Genomic DNA, 19391 nt, shown 5'->3' with positions numbered 1-19391 from the left:
TAATTGAGGGAAGTTTAGATTAGAGACATCAGGGACAGGGAAGTGAGGGAAGCCAGACCAGGAACGGGGGTCCTGAGGAAGATGCAATGCGTTCTCCAGTTCCTAAAAAAGAGAAACATAAAAGGAAAGAAAGGGATGTTACCTTCTGAAGATAGTTTCATAGAAGGCAAGGAGCCCCAGAATGACTTCGGAATGTTCCAGCAAATCACCAGAACTGGTCCACATGGGACATGACGCTGTGGAGTGGGCAGAGGGTTTCTGCCAGACAAAGATGCGAGGACAGAAACACTTGGGTCCCCATATGCCCAGATGCTGCCATCCCACACCCCCACGTGAGCCCTATCTGAGCCCCAAGTGAGCCTGGCCACACCCTCAGACTCACCCCCATCCCAGCACTAGGCTTGGCTTCCTGGGAACCCTTTGACTTTGAACGGAATGAGTTGCATGGCTTTCCTGTTACCATGTGTGTTTGCATTTGCTGTTTATGGAGACGCCACAGGCAGTGGCACGCTGGTCGCCCCATGCCATTAGGCAGGAGGCTGAGGTGTCACCCAAGCATCCCCTGGGACCTGTGCCCACTGGGACCGGCCATGGCACATCCGTTCCTATCAGGAACCACGGCAGCAGTGCAGCAGGCTTCTTTCCCACTATCAGGCGCCAGCGAGGCTCCCACCCACTCTCCCGCCAGACCCAGTGTCTGTCTACACTGAGTGTCTACCTCATTCTTCCCTCGGGACAGAGGGACGTGGACACAGCAACCCCAAAGCAGGACAAGACAGATGCATGAAATGGAGTGTCCCAGGGAACTGCCCGACACCACCTCCAGTTCTACTGTGTCCAGGCCCCATGTCCATGGCATGGGCTGCAATGGATTCCACAGCCACAAAGAGGAGTAGACAACAGAAGCAAGTCGGGGGCTCTGCCAAATCCACCTCCTACAGCCCCCGGCCCTCCACCCTCCACAGCCACAGTGACACAGTGGCCAGGGCCCCACAGACAGCAGGGCTCGCTGTGCCACCCGTGCCTGTCCTGTGTGATCACAGCCACCCTCTCCTGAGCAACCCCATTTGCAACTCACACTACTGGGACACATTTCAGCATGATGGCTTTAATAGCATCTGCAACAAAAACCACAGCTAAATGAAGGGGGGTTTCGTGCATTTTTATTTTCCCCAGAAATGTAACTCACTCTGGCTTCTGCTTGAGCTTCGACTGTGCACTAGGAATTATCTAAATAGGAAACACATGTATTGCCTCAAAAAGACAGTCTCCTGTGAAACTAGGCTCCTCCTGCAAGGAAGGGAGCCCACATCTGACCAACGTGCTGCCCGTGCTCCCCAGGCACGCCAGGCCTTCCTAGGCCCTCCCAACCCCATACCTCAGGTGACTGCTTCCTCCCGCTCTGCCACTGGCCTTGCTGCCAGAGTCCTGAATGTGGAGACTGTTCCTCCCGGTGCTGAGCCACTAGGCTTGCTGGATCTCTAATGATGGCTGCACCCATGCAGCCCCAGGGGAGATGCAGCCTGGACGGCTGGTGGGGAGTGCCACTCACCCTCAGCTCTCTGCAGTCACCCGACCACCTCCCCATTGCTCCCAGGCTTTGAGGCGAAGAACACGCCACACATGGCAGGAGAGTCTGATGTGTGGACACTTGAGGGCCTCTCCAACTACATGACCGCCATTGCAATTAACAGGTAAAATTCCTACTTTTTCATCTTAAAGCTTTGTTCCTACTTCAGTCTAAACACAACCGTGGGTTACAGCAAGCGTCTCGGATGTGGACACCTTTGCGGGGTGTGGGAGTGGGGTGTGCTCAGATCCTGCCAGTCTCAGCCATGTGCCCTGAGGCACTCAGGAGGATGGCTAGGGAAGAATCAGGTAAGTCTGTCTTTACAGTATTGGACTTTCTCAAAAACCCCGAGACCCAGGCCAAGAATCTCACTTCTGGAGGCAGTGAGTATATCTGAAGGTGACTAGGAACCTGCAGAGTGAGCTGGCTACACCTACCAGGCAGTGCTGTGTGTGCCATTACCAGACATGACTAAGTGAGGCCGAGAGGAAAAAGTGACAAGCCGTGTCCACTTGAATTACCCCAGAGCAAAGATCAACACCTTTTTCCCCAAATAAGCTGGCCTCAAAAGAGTTTATGCCTACACAGACACATAAAGTAAGAACTGGTTTTTAAAAACAGGCTTAAGAGACAGAGCATCTTTATCCACCTCCTTTTTTTTGTGGGAGCCACCCACAAAACACTCCCTACAAAAACAGGGCCAGGCCTGACAGAGCCCTAGACCCACCTGCCGACTCAGAGGCTCAGGGACAGGGAGCCCACGCCCTGCGTGGACACAGAACTGCAAGATCCAAAGTGCACAGTCTCAGCCCAACAGACAGCTTCGCTTTTTCAAGGAATCAACTGCAAGGGAAGATGAGACGGAAGCTGCACCTGGAGATGAGCTGTGTGTGCGCCACACACCCTGTGGGACACGCTCTTCAGTAAGGGCTCAGCAGGTTGGAGCACTGCCTGGATACTGGATGGTGCTGAGGAATGACTTCCTGTTTCCTAAGGCAATAGTGGCAGTATGGTTCTTTCTGAATGGCTCTTATCCTTTAATGATACATATGGAGATATTTACAAACGAAGTGATATGATGACTGGGTACAGCTTCAAAAATTGCTTGGAAAGCCAGCATATTAGGGACAAGCAACCTCGGGACAAGACAGGAGTATTTACACTGAACATTAAAATTCCAGCCTCCTAGGCACAAAGTGCTGAGCCTTCTTAAGAACCAGTGCTCAGCACAGGAGGGTTGAGTGAGCCATGCACCTGACTGTGCATGCACTCATACAGTGCACACACATAACACGTAACACACAGCAGGCATGTACCTGCACGCACGCACAGTATACAGAGTACACATGCATGCACATGCACAGCACACACAGACACAGAGTACACATGCATGTACAGGTATAGTACCTGCATGCTCCACACACAAGACATACACATACACACATGCCCATGCACAGTACACACAAGGTACACATACAGCACATATACATGCACAGTACACGCAACACATACACCACATGCACAGCACACACACGTGCATACACATACAACAAACAAGGCACACAGGTACTCACAGTGCAAGTATACACACATGCACATGGACATATACACGGTACAAGTACATGCATAACATATGTACACATAGCACACATAGTACATATAAATGCACAATATGTGTACAGTACATGCAGACTACACACAGCATGCACATGTACATGCACAGTAAACATACACACCTGTGCACACACACACAGACACGTACAATGGGTGCAGGTGGTAGCCAAGGCAGCTATGTGTGCATACAAATACAAATGTGTCTGAATGTGGTGCATGTTGTGTTCCAGGAAGTGTGTGGACCTGGGACGGACACTGCCCTTCCTCCCTCCCTGCAGCTGCCGAGTGGAGGCCAGCAGCTCCTCCTGGGTGCAAGGCCAATATGGACGACCCAGAGCTTGTTTGTGGTCAGGAGGGTGAGGGGAGCAGCCTGTGGGAAGACTGGGACACAGCGCTGGCTGGCATGGCATTGGGGACATCTTACCTGGGTTAGTTCCTGGGTATCCGCTTCAGAAAGGGCTGGCAGGCTTGTCTGCAGGTGCAGTGCTGTGCCCTCCTGGTCTACTATGGGTGGCTCATGGTGCAGGGTACGGCCCATCAGCCCAGATGCTGCAAGGAGAGCAGATGGTCAGCGGTGAAATCTCTTGGAGGTGCAACAACCCTTGTGTGCTCTGGATGGCGGAGCGTGGTCTTTGAGGCGGTGTTCCTCCCGCCACCACACGCAGGACTGCTTCCTCTCTCGACCTCTGCAAGCCTTGCCTTGCCACCCGGCCCCAAAGGATCAGGATCTGCAACACTGCAAACACATGGTGGCCACTCTGTACGTCTCAGAGTAAAAGCCCTACATCCCAAGTGGGTTTGTTTTGTTTTGGTTTTGTTTTGATAAAGGCTTAAGATTTGTAGTATAAAACACAAGAATCATTGAACTCTGGTGAAATGCACGTCACACACGACTGGGAAACTGCAGTGACATCCGAGCTACTCTGCAGAAGGCTGCGGTTCCAGAGAGCACAGGAAGTGGCCCACAGCCCAGGCCAAGCACAGCCACACGTCTGCGCCACCGAGGTGGGAGGTGAGTCAGAGCTGCCCGTGGTCAGGCTCAGAGAGGACCTGGGTGTTTCCACCCTGCAGTGAGCCTCGGGGCTCCAGGCTACCTGCCAGAGGCAGTCTTGCTCCACAGAAGGTGACCCAGTGTGCCTCCTGCAGAGGCCACCTGCCCTTTATTTACAGAGCAGCTTCAACGGCAGCCTTGACACCCTGGGGCCCAGATAAGGGCGCAATGTTGTTTGCTCTTCTGCAGCACAGGCAGCTCCCCCACATCTGGTGTAGCCGTCATTTAGGAGGATGCCAGGAAACAGGCAGGGAGAGTGCAGTTGCAGTGCCAGCTCCCGATGGGGCAGGAAGGCAGGTGGGCGGCCTCAGCATCCCTCCCAGGGTCCTACCTCAGCCAGCAGAGCCTATGCCCTCCTCACTCCTGATGAATGTGGCAGCCCGGGAGCAGTGGCCGAGCACGCCCTCAGAAAAGGAAAGGGGGGATATCTGGGAGTGCACTCTTGCTGGGGCTGAGGGCACATCCCCTCTAGCCTATTACCCCCTAAATGATCCTTATAAGCTCACCTTCCAACTCTACCCTCCACAGGAGAGATGCCACTTCCAACATGCCACCCCCGCCAGCCTATCACCCCCCAAATGGTCCTGACAAGCTCACCACCCCTGATAGCACCCGGCTGAGCAGAGAAGGAACAGCCTTGCCCAGGGCCACAAGGGACTGAGCACAGAAATGGCCCTAAAGAGGGAGCGGCTCCAGGCCCAGCAGATGGGTGCAGGTGCGAGTGGGGAAGTTGGGTGAGACTCAGGTGGGAAGTGAGGGGCTCCTTTCACAGACAGTACCAGCGGGACAGATCGCCCAGAAGGCTGTTTTCCCGTCCCACTCTTCAGAAACAGAATCTGGTTGCAACCAACCACAACAATTTTACAACGTAGGTTTGCAACACACAAGCTGTATATGGGTGCTCTCTGGGGAGCTGCGGCCCACTACTGCGCTCCTCTGAATTTGTACATTACCCGTGGGAGCCCGCAGGCCCTGACATGAAGCTGCTCACTGAGGAGCCCTCTGAAACGCTGAGCCATAGTGCACAGGCCAAGCTAGGCTGGAAGACACAGCCACAAACTCAGAGGATGCGTGCCCCTGGTGACTTGAGATCACAGGGTGGCCCCCATCCACCTCGCAGCACCAGCACAGCCTAGGCCACAGGAATGGAGGAGCATAAACTGCCCAGCCTGTGCTGCACCAGTGCCCCCTTCCTCCAAGAGTCCCACACCCCACTCTGCCCTGCCCAAGGCTCTCATAGTCTGGTCTGCAGTGTGCTGCCTGCAGTGTGCTGTGTGATGGTCTACAAGACTGCTACGTGCTGGTGCCCCAGATCTGACTTGCTGGGTGTTGGGAGCTGAAGGACCATGTGCTTTCCTCAGCATCTTCTTGAGCTGCAATTCCCTGGCTACGACATCGACTTTAAAAAGACAAAACAAAACAAAACAAAAGCTATTTATTTTGTAGAGATAGCATGTCCCCAGGTTGGTATCAAACTCCTGGCTCAAGTGATCCTCTTGCCTCCGCCTCCCGAGTAGCTGAGACCACAGGCATGCAGCACTACAACCTGCTAACTTTTGTGTTTCTGTTTGTTTTGAGATGGAGTCTTGCTCTGTCGCCCAGGCTGGAGTGCAGTGGCGCGATCTCAGCTCACCAAAACCTCCGCCTCCCAGGTTCAAGGGATTCTCCTGCCTCAGCCTCCCGAGTAGCTGGGACTACAGGCGCACATCACCACACCCGGCTAATTTTTTTATTTTTAGTAGACACGGGATTTCACCATATTGGTCAGGCCGGTCTTGAATTCCTGACCTCGTGATTCCGCCTCTGCCTCCCCAACTGCTGGGATTACAGGTATAAGCCACGGCGCCTGGCCTAATTTTTGTATTTTTTTATAGAGACAGGGGCTTGCTATGTTACCCAGGTGATCCTGTCTTCTGCACCCAAGTGATCCTCCCACATTGGCTTCCCAAAATGCTGGGCTGCAGGCATGAACCACCGTGTCCAGCCCACACAGGCTCTTAAGGGCAGAGCCCCTAGGCCTCCCTACCTAGGACATGGCTTTCATTTCAGCACCTGAGGCTGCGTGACAGGGACACACAGGCCTTCTGGAATTTTAACAAAAAGGACTTTGCTTAAACACTCAGAAGGCTGGACAAAGCGCTTAAGCCTCAAGCCACAATGTTTCTGTTGGGTGTGGCGGCTGGGGTCCTGGTGAGGCTGCATCCCGCCATCTCCAGAGCCACAGTGCTCGTGGAGCTGCTGAGTCATGCTTTTAACATTTCTTCCAGGAAAGCTTAATGTGGTTCTGTAAGGATAGTGTCTGTCTTGGGGTCATGAGTGACTGCAATTAAACAAAAGCATCACAGGTGGGTTCACGGCAAGAGGGGTGGGGTGACTCGACCCTCTGGGAGTCACCTTGCTGGCCTGGGGGTGCAGGAAGCCAGTCCAGGAAGAGCCCAGGGCACACTGTGGGCTGCAGAATGTCTGAGTCAGCTGGAAAGAGGGTGCCCTGAGGCCAGAGGCCCCTGTGCAAAACACAGCTCCGTCTTCACTGCCAGTGCTGATGAGGGGCTGCCTGCACCTGCCTGGGAGCGGGGATCTCGGCTGCCAGCCTGTCTTTCCCCAGCAAGCCCCTTCCCTCAGTCCTGGCCTCCAACACTCACCTGTCACCCAGGAAAGGCCTCTGCTAGGCCTGGTGGGCCTGTGAAGCTAGCACACAGGTAAGGACAGCATAGGGAGCTGAATGAAGGAGAGAGCAGCTTGTGTGCTCCATCTCCCACTCGACTGATACGTGCATGCAGGTGGGGGCCGCGCAGCTTCCTCTGATAGGCTCTAGGCCAGCTGACGCAGTAACCCCAGGCTCCCCAGTCAGCCCATCCTGGGCCCGTGGTGCCACGGCAGGCTCCTGGGTGCTTCAGCTCCAGTGGGAACTTCCCTGCCTCAAAAGACGCCTGGCACTAATGACCTGCAGAGTCAACCTCAGCCACCCCGATGCTCTGGTCCTTTACTAACTGCCCACTCTACGTGCCGGCCTCCTGCCCTGTCCTGCTGCTGGTGCTGTTGCGCAGACAGACACATGGACCAGGGAAGCAGAGGTACAGGAAAGGCTGTCATCAGACAGCTGCAAGCCCAGGCAGGCCTTAGCCCCAAGACAGGCAGTGAGTGACAAAGAAAAAACTCAGTGAACAAACAGCCTTCAAATATGCTGTGCACAGCAGGGTGAGGCTCACGCCTGAAATTCTAGCACTCTGGGAGGCTGAGGTGAGAGAATCACTCGAGCCCAGGAGTTCAAGACCAGCCTAGGCAACACAGCAAGACCCCCATCTCAAAAAAAAAAAAAAAAAAAAAATTAGCTGGGCATGGTGGTATGTGCCTATAGTCCTTGAGAGGCCGAAGTTACAGTGAGCTATGACTGCACCACTGCACTCCAGCCTGGGTGACAGAGTAAGGCCCTGTCTCTAAAAGAAAAAAATAAATAAAAAGAAAAAGAAAATACTGTGCATGTCCCTTGGTAGGATGTGTGGGAAGGAAACCTCACCCTGTGGCCTTCCTCCCAAACCACAGCCCAGGCTGACTGCAAGAAAATTTGAGACGGAGGCTGCTGTGCAAGCCCTGGCCCGGCCTCCAGAAGGCCCAGAGACACGTGAGGAGGGTGATCGTGCGGCCCTGGGTGCTCCTCGAGGCAAGGACGAGTGTCTAGAATAATAAAATTTGCGTTCAGCACACAGCCCTGCAGAGGTCTCTGGAAAGGCTCCCTGTCCTGGGTGTCCCTCCCTGACAAGCGCCCATCCAGCGTCGTGAGGCTGCCACCCTGTGGCCACATGTGCACCAGCGGTCATCCCAGAGGCAGAGATTTCTAAGACATCCGTCATGGTTTCCACCTCCAGGGAGCCCACGGTTTCCAGCTGAGAGCAGTAAACACAAGGAAGCTGGCACAGAGTCCCTGTGCCGACGCATGTACAACAGCAGCAGGCAGCAGGCAGAGGCAAGACCTCAGAGCCGCGAGTGCCCCACACACTACTGAGCTCCCAGCAAACGGGGCGCTGCCTTCTTGCTAACACAGCACCAGGCAGGGCACTGCACGCTCCAACGCCTGCACGGAGCCTCTCCAAGAACACCCTCTGGAGGCACAGCTGCCCCATGAGACCAACACCTACCTGGACAGGCCAGGTTGCCCATAGGGGTGAAAGTGAGCACGGAGAGGAGGCACAACAGTACCCTACAGGAGGCATAGTCCATCTCACACATGCGGCAGGTCCCTGTGGGACGATGTGCTGCGTGTGCCACGTGGCAAGATGGCTGCCCCAGGTACTCGAAACACCACGGGCCAGGTGCAGCCGTGCAAGTGAAAAGACGGTGCTCGCTGTGGCTACAACCCACACTCAGGTGACCTAAACTAAGGGGGCCCTCCTAGCCGAGCAGGAAGGGTGACGCCATCAGTCCTGAATCCTGAATGCACATTGAGGCCCTCAGAAAAGGTCATGATTCCCCTCTGACCTCAAACAGCACAGGTTGCAGGAACCCACTTACAAACACCAGCCCGCAGAACACAGGAGTGCTGGCCACCACGGTGCAGCCAGGTTGGCGACATGGCAGGGCCACTAAACACACTGAGTGCTTCTCTACTGGGACCCTGGAGAGTAGTCCTGAACTCCACAGAATGTCACAAACTTCCCGCCTGAAGCCATACCCAGGGATCCCTCTTCAGTCCCCACACCACCAGGACAGTTCCCAACTCCATAGCACGTCACGTACCTCCTCCCTGAAGCCATGTGCAGCAGTGCACCTGTGCCATTCACCTTGAATGTGGGTGAAGACCTCTACTCCCTATGCTTCTGTAGCCTGTCTCCCACTAGGACACGCGGGTTCGGGCCTGCACTTCAGTGACAGCAGCTCTTGGTGACCTTTGATCTCCCCACCTTGATCAATGGATTTCGTTACATGTCACACCATGTGCTCCATTCCATAGGGGTCAATGCCTGTCTTTGCAACCCCTGACTTTAAGGCATACACAGGAAGGTGGTAGGTTCTCTGTGATTCAACCACATGCTGCATATCTAAGGTGTGCACCTTTCGTTTTTAGGGTGTGTGTTCAGCCCTGGGGCTCATGGGACTCAATCTGTAATTATGTGTATTTCTTTCTGAAACTTGAAGCCATTTGGAATAGAAAGCAAAACATTTTCGTATTAGAGAAACAGGTTATGGGAACCGAAATCTTTCTCTCAAGAGAAAAATTAGAGAAATTGAAAGGGTAGCAAATATCTCTTCCTTTTAACAGACATCTGGCAATCAAAATCCCTAAGAGCACAGCTTTACATGCTTTACATATAGACACACATGAGAGTGTGGATGTCCATGTCACATACATGCACAATACATATGCACTGGTACACGTGTACATCATATGCATACATGCATGCGTATTAGCTATAATGCTAATATTAGAAAATGGAGTCTTTTATGACATTGAGATTTCTTGATCAGAGCTTGAAGACACACTGCAGGGGAAAATTCGTGGATTTTACCATAGCAAGATAAAAGATTCCTGTAAGGGAGGAAGAGAGTCTAGAGGAAGTGGCTGCAGCTTCTAAGCCAGCCAAGGCTGATGGTCCAGGATAGTAGGAAAGTCTTGCACATCTGTCGGGGAAGAAAGCATATGAGGAAAGAAGAAAACACAACAGGCCATCCATAGAGCAAAACCTGCAGGGCCAAAACAAATACAAGGCATCAGAGGCCCCACCTCCTAACCAAAGAAAGGGTAAAGGCAAGAATAACACCAAGGGGCCACCAGCGTCCCATCAGACAGGCAGGACCATGGTGGCTCCTAGCACATGAGCCTCGGTCCTGTGCCAGGGAGGAGGTGGGCCAAACGTGGGGGACATGCCAAGACGCAGGGTGTCTGCCCCTCAGTCCGGCCCCGAGGACAGGCCAGCTGAGCATTCACAATCTACAACGGAGTCTGCAGGAAGGCACCGTGGCCACTCCACACATCTGAGAATGCCACAAACACACAGAACCACACTGCACAGTTCTCAAACACACATATCCCTAATAGCATGTCTGGGCGCCAAGCTGGGAAAACCTAGATTAAACGTCCAGGGAAGCAGGAGTAGGCAAAGTAGGGGTGATGGGAATGGCCCCACCAGGGGAAGTGAGATGGTGCCAGTCACAATCCTGAGGTGCTGGTTCCCACATCAAAACGAGGGGAGATGAGAAAGACAACAGCAGGAGCTTCCTTTTGCTCTGATGCACTCATTCTGAAAGCCCTTACTGTGTCGTAGAAGGTTCTGCATCACCATAACTGAGCACCTGAGACTGGGTAATTTACAAAGAACAGAGCTTTAGTCAGCTGACAGTTCTGTGGGCTGGGAAGTCCAAGGGCATGCCCTGGCTTCCACCAAGGACTCTCGTGTTGTGGCAGAGACACTCAAGAGTGGAAGCAGACATAGGCAAAGAGACAGAATCAGAGGGGCATCCTGCCTCCTAACAACTCACTCTTGGGAACTAATGCATTCCCAGAACTCATCCAGGCTTCCCAGAGGAAGCACTCACTACCACGAGAACATCACTGAGCCACCCAGAGGGCAGAGCCCTTGTGACCAAACACCTCCTAGCCCTGCCACACTAGGGACCAAATTTCCACATGAACTTCGGTGAGGACAAACTGTATCCGAAGCATGGTACCGACCTGCTTTGGAATCCATACACCTATCAAGTGTATGGTTAACTCTCAGTGATTTCAGATTCACAGATGTCAAGTACAAGGAAAATGGTCTGGAATTGTTTTCATGTATAAACAAACGAGCTGTCTCTAGCAAGCTGGAGGCCAGCAGCTGCTCTAGGTGACGCATCTGTTAGGCATTTCCCACAGGCGTGCTGAGTCTGGCTGTAATTTTAGAAGTCTGTGCACGCGCTCACTGCCTTGTTGGTCACTAACCTGCATGCCAGACTGAGCAGCTCTTCTCTGCGGGGGAAGAGGTTCTTGTGCTTCTGAGCACCAACGCATCTTCTAACAGCTCCATCTTCTTGCTGAATTGCACTTCTAAAATGGGGATAACCTCTGGCATCTTGGCAGATATCAAACGATAGGCCATGTCTGGCTTTCCAATAAACCGCTGGCGGATGCTAATTTCATAAGGTGAGTAGACCTTGATGTCATCCACGTCCTCTCTTTCAAACCTGTGCATGAGCAAAGAACTGGAGTCATGTATTTCCAACCCAGACACAAGGACGGTGAGCCTCCCTGGCTTAACGTGAGACTCTGTTCTGTGGGAAATAATGGCAGGAATTTTTATCAGTATCCTTTCTTTCCCAAAGGGTTCACAACTGGTCACAGGGACACCTTCCCTAGGCTTTGTTTCCGGTGGCGTCTTCCAAAGCTTGGAGCTAAAGGGCCACCAAGCAGGAGATTCCAGTTCTGTCAGCAATCTGAAAAAGCAAACAAAACATGGAAAACTGGATCAATTCATGTTTAAGGAGTAATACCTTTTTTTTTTTTTTGAAAACTGTTTTAACCTTTGTAAAGCATGTTGCCATTTTACTGTACTTCATTTCCACATGCACTCCATGAAGCAGGAGGCACAGGGACTTTTATCTCCAGTGTGAGAAGAGAAAGCTGGGGGCCAGGGCAGTGAGAACATTCAACCACAGATGCAAAGCCAACCAGCAAAAAAACAGCAAAAATGCACACCTTCTGCCTAGAATATCGCTCTGCCCACACCATGCTGCCTTGACGGGTCATCTTGATTCAAAATAAAACCTGTACTTACTGTCTAGGGAGCTATCTAACAGACCTTTCTGCTGTGATGGAATGTTCTACATCTGCGCTGTCCATACCGTAGGAGGCACATGTGACAACTGAAGCTCTGCCTAACAGGCTCCTTCCCCCAGCCTCGGCCAGACCCAGCATTAGAGTGCTTCCCCACCACCCACACTCTCAACACCCACTCTCATCCGCATGCTCCAGATTCCTGTTGGTGCCGACTGCACCTCCTCCTCAGAGTACACTTTGTACCCTGTCTTTCAGCCTCTGCTGGAATTGGAGTCTAGTTGAACATCTACAGGTGTGGGGACAGGAGCTGAGGAGAACCCAGCACGTCTTGCAGGATGAATCTACTTAGACTGGGAGGAAGGGCTGCCTCTACTGGCCAGGAAGTTTCTGCAGCCTTCAGGGACTCAGCGTCCCCAGCTTCTGCAGGCTGCAGTCACATGTCTGCACTGGGGTTCTCAGGGTCCCGTTCCGTCTCGGTCACGCCCTCAATGTCACAACAGATGCCATGCGCAGTTAGAATTCAGCCACCTGCAGCAGGAGACTCCAGATTCTGTTTTCAGAAAGCTCTGTCCTGCAACTACAGGAGCTAAGGGCTTCCCTTGGGGCAGATCCAGAAATGTCCAGGCTGTTCCTGAAGCACCCTGAGCTCATTTGTTTCTTTCCCCATGCTGCCCAGAGGGGTGATTGCGTCAGTCAGGATTCTCCAGATAACAGAATCAGTGGGTATGTCGGGGGGAGGGAAGGATGGGCTTATTTGAAGGAATGGCTCCCAGGGTTGTGACACTGCACCTAAGCTAACTGCCATGGGCCAGCCTATTAGAATTATTAGCAAGATTACAGGGGGAAAATCATGGCTACTTTCACTAACTTCCGGTTGAACATGGCATTTCCTTCCATCCTAAATGTAGACAGCTTGAGTATTAGTCGAACCTTTGTCTGTCACCAACAGAAATCTCATCACATTAGTTATTGCAGATCTCAATATATCACATCAACCCCTGCTTTAAAATAACTGCAGTTACTAGACCCCGCCGTTGGCTTCAGTATCTCATACATCAATAGGAAGACATCATATGACCTCAGCCTGCACTTATTATAGGCCGTTCTTAGTCAAGATTATGTATTATTATCCAAATTAAAACAAAAGGTGCACAGTCAGTTTGCTCACTGGCATTTGGGATTTTGATGAAGGTAGATGAGTGAGCACTCCGTGGCTTCCTTGCCTTACCTCTAAGTGACTGTAATATTTGTGGTGTAGTAGATGGATGTGAAATGTCAAAGTGGTAGCTGCACCCAAGATGGTCTGTTTTAGTTGCCAAGAGCAACACTCACATGTTTTCTTTTACAGGGATGACTCCTAGCACTATAGTGAAGGTCTAGGGATGAAAGCGGAGATTTCTGGTTCCAAAATCATACTATAGACACCAACTGGCTCCACTCCTCCCACTGAAAACCAGAAACAAAGGCACAGCACTAGCAATATCCCAGAACTCAAATGTGAGAATGGGATGGCCTCTGGGGCCACAGAGAAAGGAACAATTCCGAACAGAGGACTAAGGGAATTGACCTTCCACATCCGAGACACTCCTCACCTGGATAAAGTTCCCCTGACTCACAGTCTCTTATCTGGAAAAAAAGAGATCGAGGTGAACAACCTGCTTCCCTGCCTTCTTGGGCTCCCTGGCAGGAGGCATGCTCCTACCTCAACCCATAGGAAGCACTGCCAAGGAAGAAACCGCCCTAAGCACAGCCAGAAACAGTGGGGCACGGCAGGACCAGGACGCTCAGCCCTGGGTGCTGTGCACAGTAACTGGGCCTAAGGAGACACCTAGAGCAGCTGTTGGGCAGTACTACACCACGGGAGGTGTAATCTCCAGGACCCCATGCAAAGGCCCTCGCCAGCCTCTCCACACGATTGGGACATCCCCTCCTAGACCTACCCCATTTCAGACAGGCAGCGCCCTAACTGTTTGCTGGAAATACACGTGGGCAGAGGCACCACTATCAGGGCACTGCTGAGGATGGTCGGAGGCTTCTGAGCAGACAGAAGGACAGGCAGGAGCCTGATCTAAATGGCTGGGGCCGGGTCCAGAAATATTCTGTGTATCAAAGCGGCACCTGGTCACGCACAGGGGATTTTCTTTTCTTTTCTTTTCTTTTTTTGAGACGGAGTCTTGCTCTGTCACCCAGGCTCCAGTGCTGTGGCACGCTCTCAGCTCACTGCAAGCTCCGCCTCCCGAGTTCACGTCATTCTCCTGCCTCAGCCTCCCGAGTAGCTGGGACTACGGGCACCCACCACCATGCCTGGCTAATTTTTTTGTATTTTTAGTAGAGACGGGGTTTCACCATGTTAGCCAGGATGGTCTCGATCTCCTGACTTCGTGATCTGCCCACCTCGGCCTCCCAAAGTGCTGGGATTACAAGTGTGAGTCACCGCGCCCGGCTGGGATATTCTTAAAGGTGACTAATTTGCAAATTAAGATCTTAAAGGAAACTGATATTGAAAAAGAAGAAGAAAAATCATACTCATACCTAGGAATCTCAAAACTGAAAGGGGACTGAAGGTCCTCTGGGCCAGTGTCCAATGTGAGTCACGTTACACAATCCAACAGAGATGAGAGACGCACTACTCATGTGATAACTTACTAGGCTTTCAACAACTGTATATAGTCAGAAATGTTGCTTTTATTAAGCCAAATTTTCTTTCCTATTATTTTACCACTGTTGATAAAAAACAAAACAAAACAAAAACAAAAAACCCACACTCCGTAATATATTTTAAGAGATTTATTCTGAGCCAAATGTGAGGACCATGACCAGTGACACAGCCTCAGGAGTCCTGTGAACATGTGCCCAAGGTAGTTGGGTTACAGCTTGGGTTTATATGTTTTAGTGGGACATAAGACATCAATCAATGCATTGGTTCAGTCTGGAAAGACGGGACAACTCAAAGCAGAGGCTTACAAGTCACAGGCAGATTCAAAGATTTTCTGATTGGCAATTGGTTAAAAGATGGTTTTCCCCTGGTGTTGGGCCACTCAGTGGCCCAGGTTCTCCTCCAATTGTCCTAGACAAACTCCATGTCGTTCTGCCAGTTGGTGGCCTGCAGGTGAGCCGGTGCCTGTCGGTGCATTCCTGTCGCCTTTAGTTAAGAGTTATTATCTAAAAACCTGGAATCCCAGCATGGGCACAAAGTGAGACTCCATCTCTACAAAAAAATTTAAAAACTAGGCTGGGTACGGTGGCTCACACCTGTAATCCCAGCACTTCAGGAGGCTGAGGTGGATTACTTGAGGCCCAGGAGTTTGAGACCAGCCCGGCCAACACGGCAAAACCCTGTCTCTATCAAAAATTCAAAAATTAGCTGGGCATGGTGGTGTGTGTCTGTTATCCCAGCTACTTAGGAGGCTGAGGTGGGAGAATTGCTTGAACCTGGAAGGCAGATATTGCAGAGAACCGAGATCACGCCACTGCACTCCTGACTGGGTGACAGAGCAAGACTCCGTCTCAAATAAAAGAAAAAAGAAAACAAAGAAAAGAAAACTGGCCAGACGTGGTAATGCATGTCTGTGGTCCAGCTACGTGGGAGGCTGAGGTGGGAGGCTCACTTAAGCCCAGGAGTTGGAGGCTGGAGTGAGCTGTGATTGCGCCACTGCACTCCAGCCCAAGTGACAGAGTAAGACCCTGTCTCAAAAAGTAAAATAAATAAAAATCTGGAATCAACTGAAAGGAGTGTCTGGGCTGGAGATAGGGGGAGGCCAAGGTTGTTACGGAGATTAGGTCTTATAGGTGGCTGCACTGAGAGATGACTGATGGCAAGTGTTTCCTATTCCAACCTGCAGGAGGAGGAGGGCATAATGAGGCATGTCTGACCCCCTCCTTCTTTTCATGGTCTGAACTAGTTTTTCAGAATTACTTTGGAATCCCCTTGGACAAGAGGGGATCCATTCAGTCAGCTGGGGTGCTTAGGATTTTACTTTTAGTTTATACAACTAAAGGACCTAGTTTAGCTTTCTAAAGAAAAAGGTCTCAAGTGACAGCCATCAGTTATGTTAGGCAGTCTTGATCAGCTTTCCTCTCCAGGCAAAATACTTTTGATTCCCTCTTACAGGTTCTGGTTTTAGTCCTCTCAATTTCCTGTGACCCCCTCATTTCCTCAGTGTTCCCCTCAAAGGCCTACAATGCTCCTGTGCCTCCTGAAGGAGCAGGGCAGGCCACCAGCTCTGATCACAGTGCTGTGAGGTGACCTGCCAAGCGCATAATGACATGGGTGCACACACTTTAAAAATCTCTATATCCAGCCACTTCGGAAAAAAGCATGGAGGCTCCTCAAAAAATTAACAAGGAACAGTTTTGGAAGTGCTGGAAAGGGGAGGGCGTGGTCCCTTTAAATGATATGGAAGAGGGGTAGGGAAATGCTGGGTAGAGGAGGGCATGGTCCCTGACTAGGGCTCCATCCTCACGGACAGACAGGCAGGCATTTTTGTTTTCCTGCCCAAATGCATTTCCCAAGACCACCCTGGCCTGCCACACCCCCATCCTGTGCCTATAAACACCCTGAGACCCTAGCAGGCAGACACACAGGTGGCCAGACATCAAGAGGAGCACATCAGCAGAGGGACACAAGGGTGGCTGGATGTTGACAGGAATGCACCAACAGGCATCAGCACAGCTGCAGGCCACCAACGGGCAGAATGATGTAGAGTTTGGCTGGGGCAGTTGGAGGAGAGCCCAGGCCACTGAGTGGCCCAACTCCAGGGGAAAACCATCTCCCTTTGGGCTTCCTCATCTGCTGAGAGCTACTTCCACTCAATAAAACCTTGCACTTATTTTCCAAGCCGACGTGCAATCTCATTCTTCTGGTACACCAAGGCAAGAATCCCAGGATACAGAAAGCCCTTTATCCTTGCAACAGGATAGAGGATCTAATTGAGCTGGTTAACACAAGCCACCTACAGATGGCTAAACTAAAAGAGCACATGGTAGCACACACCCACTGGGGCTCCAGGAGCTGTAAACATCCACCCCTAGATGCTATCATGGGGTTGGAGACCCACAGCCTGCCCATCTGTATGCTCCCCTAGAGGTCTGGGCAGCAGGGCACTGAAGAAGCCAGCCACTCCCCCTGTCGAATGCCCTGTGAGGGGGACAAGGGAACCTTTCCTTTTCAGAACCACCATGATTCCGCAATCCTGCTTGTGGGTTTACACCTGTTCCATGGTGGGCAGGCCTGTGTAAAACTGCCTGCGACGTGAGGAAGCTGAGAGGCTGCAGAAAGATGACAGACCCCGTTTCTTAGAAGGAAGCATCTAACAGCGACTTATGGACAGGAAGGCAGGTCTGTGTCTTGGGCAGCGGTGAGATGAGGCAGTGGATCCCACACCATGGCCCCCAGACCCAGGGCTTCTGCACCACAGGGGGCATATGTGTAGGACAGACCCCGCAGGAAAAGAATCCCATATGAACCTGCCCAAGGGCAGGGTATGTGGTAAGTACCTGCCCTTACACAAGGAACAATAAGTGAGGTAGAAATCTTAAGAGGCATCCCCAGAATTGGGGTTAATCAGATGTTAACAAAGCCGATTAGCATCCAAGATAGAGTTGCTTTGGCCTCCACAATAGCCAAAGGAAATAAAACCAGTATCTCAAAGTGACACCGGCACTCCCATGTTCACTGCATCGTGCTTCACTATAGCCAAGGCATGGAAACCACATGTCCATCCACAGACGAATGGATTGAGAAAATGGAACAGTACTGACTCCAACTTAAGAGAAAAGCTTGTTTACCTGAATTTAATTATTGCTTTGCTTGAGTCTGTAGATTATTAAAAATGCCTTGGGAAAACAGGACCTTCAACAGAAATAAAAGAAAATACACCAACCAACAACTCTGGGAACCAACAACTCACTCTGGGACTCAACAGCTCTGGGAACCAACAGCTCTGGGAACGGGCTGATCAGCCTGATAAGAACAGGCTGATGGTGCCTGCAGAAGGCCACAAAGCATTGACCAAGAAAGCAAGGATTGACTGCCCATCTGAGACTTTGCAGGTTTCACAAGGATGCTTTAATCATTTCCCCTAATTTCCCTTAAAAACCCCTGATCTGTAGTCACAACTCAGGGAGGTGGTCTTTGAAAACGAGTCTACCACCCAGAGGTTGCTGGCTTCCTTAATAAAGCTAACTTTCCTTTCACCAAAGCTCATCTCTTGGGTTTTGCTTTCAAGCAATGAGTGGCCGAGACCTGAGTTCGGGTACAAAAATATAGTGTCTATACGCCATGGAATTTTATTCAGCCATAAAAAAGAAGGAAATCCTGCCATTTCACCAAGATGGACAGACATGGAGCACATTACGCTGAGTGAAAGGCGCCAGACACAGAGACAAACCCTGCATGACGCATGTGGGACCTCAAGAAGCCAAACTCGCAGAAGCAGAGAGAAGGGCAGATGTGGGGCGGGTGGAGAAGCTGGGAGAGGGTGGCCAAGGGCCACCTTTGGTTACAGGATGAACAAGCTCTGGGCAGTAATGACATGGTAGCTGCAGCTCTCCATACTAATAATACACTTGAAATCTGCCAAGAACACAGATCTTAGGTGTTCTCAACACTCTCAAGGAAAAAAAGAAAAAGGGAACAAAATGACAGGCATGTGAGGTGAGAGCTGTGCTCATGGGCATGACTGTGGTGGCGACTTCACAGTGGGTACAAACATCGCAGCACCAAGCCACATGCCTGAAACATACACAGGTTTTCTCAGCAATACCTCAATAAAGCTGCAAAAATTAATTATACTTAAAAACAAAGTCTTTATATAATTGGCCCCAACCTTTCACATTGTTTCTGACCTGCTTTTCAAAATCCTGTGTCAGATTTGTCTTGCTTGTGTCTGCTCTGTTTCTTGCATGTCCTGGAGGCTGGGAGCCCTGCCTGTGGGCCTGGGGAAATGAGCCGGGCACCAAGCGATGGGCCTGTCCCTTCTGGAAATGCAGTGGGTTACCCAAAGACGGGCTGAGCCAGAGAAACAAGAGTTCCACCCACAGCACCAGCATCTGACCCAGCACCTGGGCCCCTTTAGTGCTCCCTGACCACTGTGGCCTTGATTGTGAGGTGAAGAGCCTGCCCCGTGTCTCCCACTCTCATGGGACAGGCCGTCCTATGTTCACCTGCGTCGGCCTGCGCCACCATGTCTCTCTCCTGCTCAGCAGCTGTCTCCCAGGAGTAGCCCGCCACCCTGCGTCAGCCCCACCACCTGTCCCACCACCCATCCTGGCCACCACAGGCCCCGTTGCCGGCCAGGCGCGCTCTCAGCTGATCCTCGGCACCCCCATTCTCATGTGCCAAGGAGCACGTCAGAGTGAGGCCCTGTGCCTGCCTGCATTCGTGTCTGGTTCGTTCTTAGCGCTGG

The 19391-nt window shown here is 51.7% G+C and overlaps 1 protein-coding gene across 6 annotated transcripts in view; it reads right to left on the bottom strand.

Moving 5' to 3' along the window:
* Positions 1-19391, bottom strand: part of LOC105478849 (synaptosome associated protein 47) — a 52086-nt gene that overhangs the window by 10477 nt on the left and 22218 nt on the right. For 5 of the 6 annotated variants that reach the window (XM_024792043.2, XM_024792046.2, XM_011736554.3 and 2 more), the window contains 2 exons: positions 11152-11642; positions 3609-3733 (listed from right to left, as the gene is read on the bottom strand). In XM_024792043.2, the coding sequence (XP_024647811.2) occupies positions 3609-3733; positions 11152-11642 (616 nt within the window). The remainder of the gene's footprint in view (positions 1-3608; positions 3734-11151; positions 11643-19391) is intronic. The other variant, XM_024792044.2, reaches the window with a different exon arrangement.

The sequence above is a fragment of the Macaca nemestrina genome, chromosome 1 (assembly GCF_043159975.1).
Source record: "Macaca nemestrina isolate mMacNem1 chromosome 1, mMacNem.hap1, whole genome shotgun sequence".
Classification (NCBI taxonomy): domain Eukaryota; kingdom Metazoa; phylum Chordata; class Mammalia; order Primates; family Cercopithecidae; genus Macaca; species Macaca nemestrina.
Note: the sequence above shows the minus strand (reverse complement) of the source record. Positions and strands in the feature narration are given on the sequence as shown.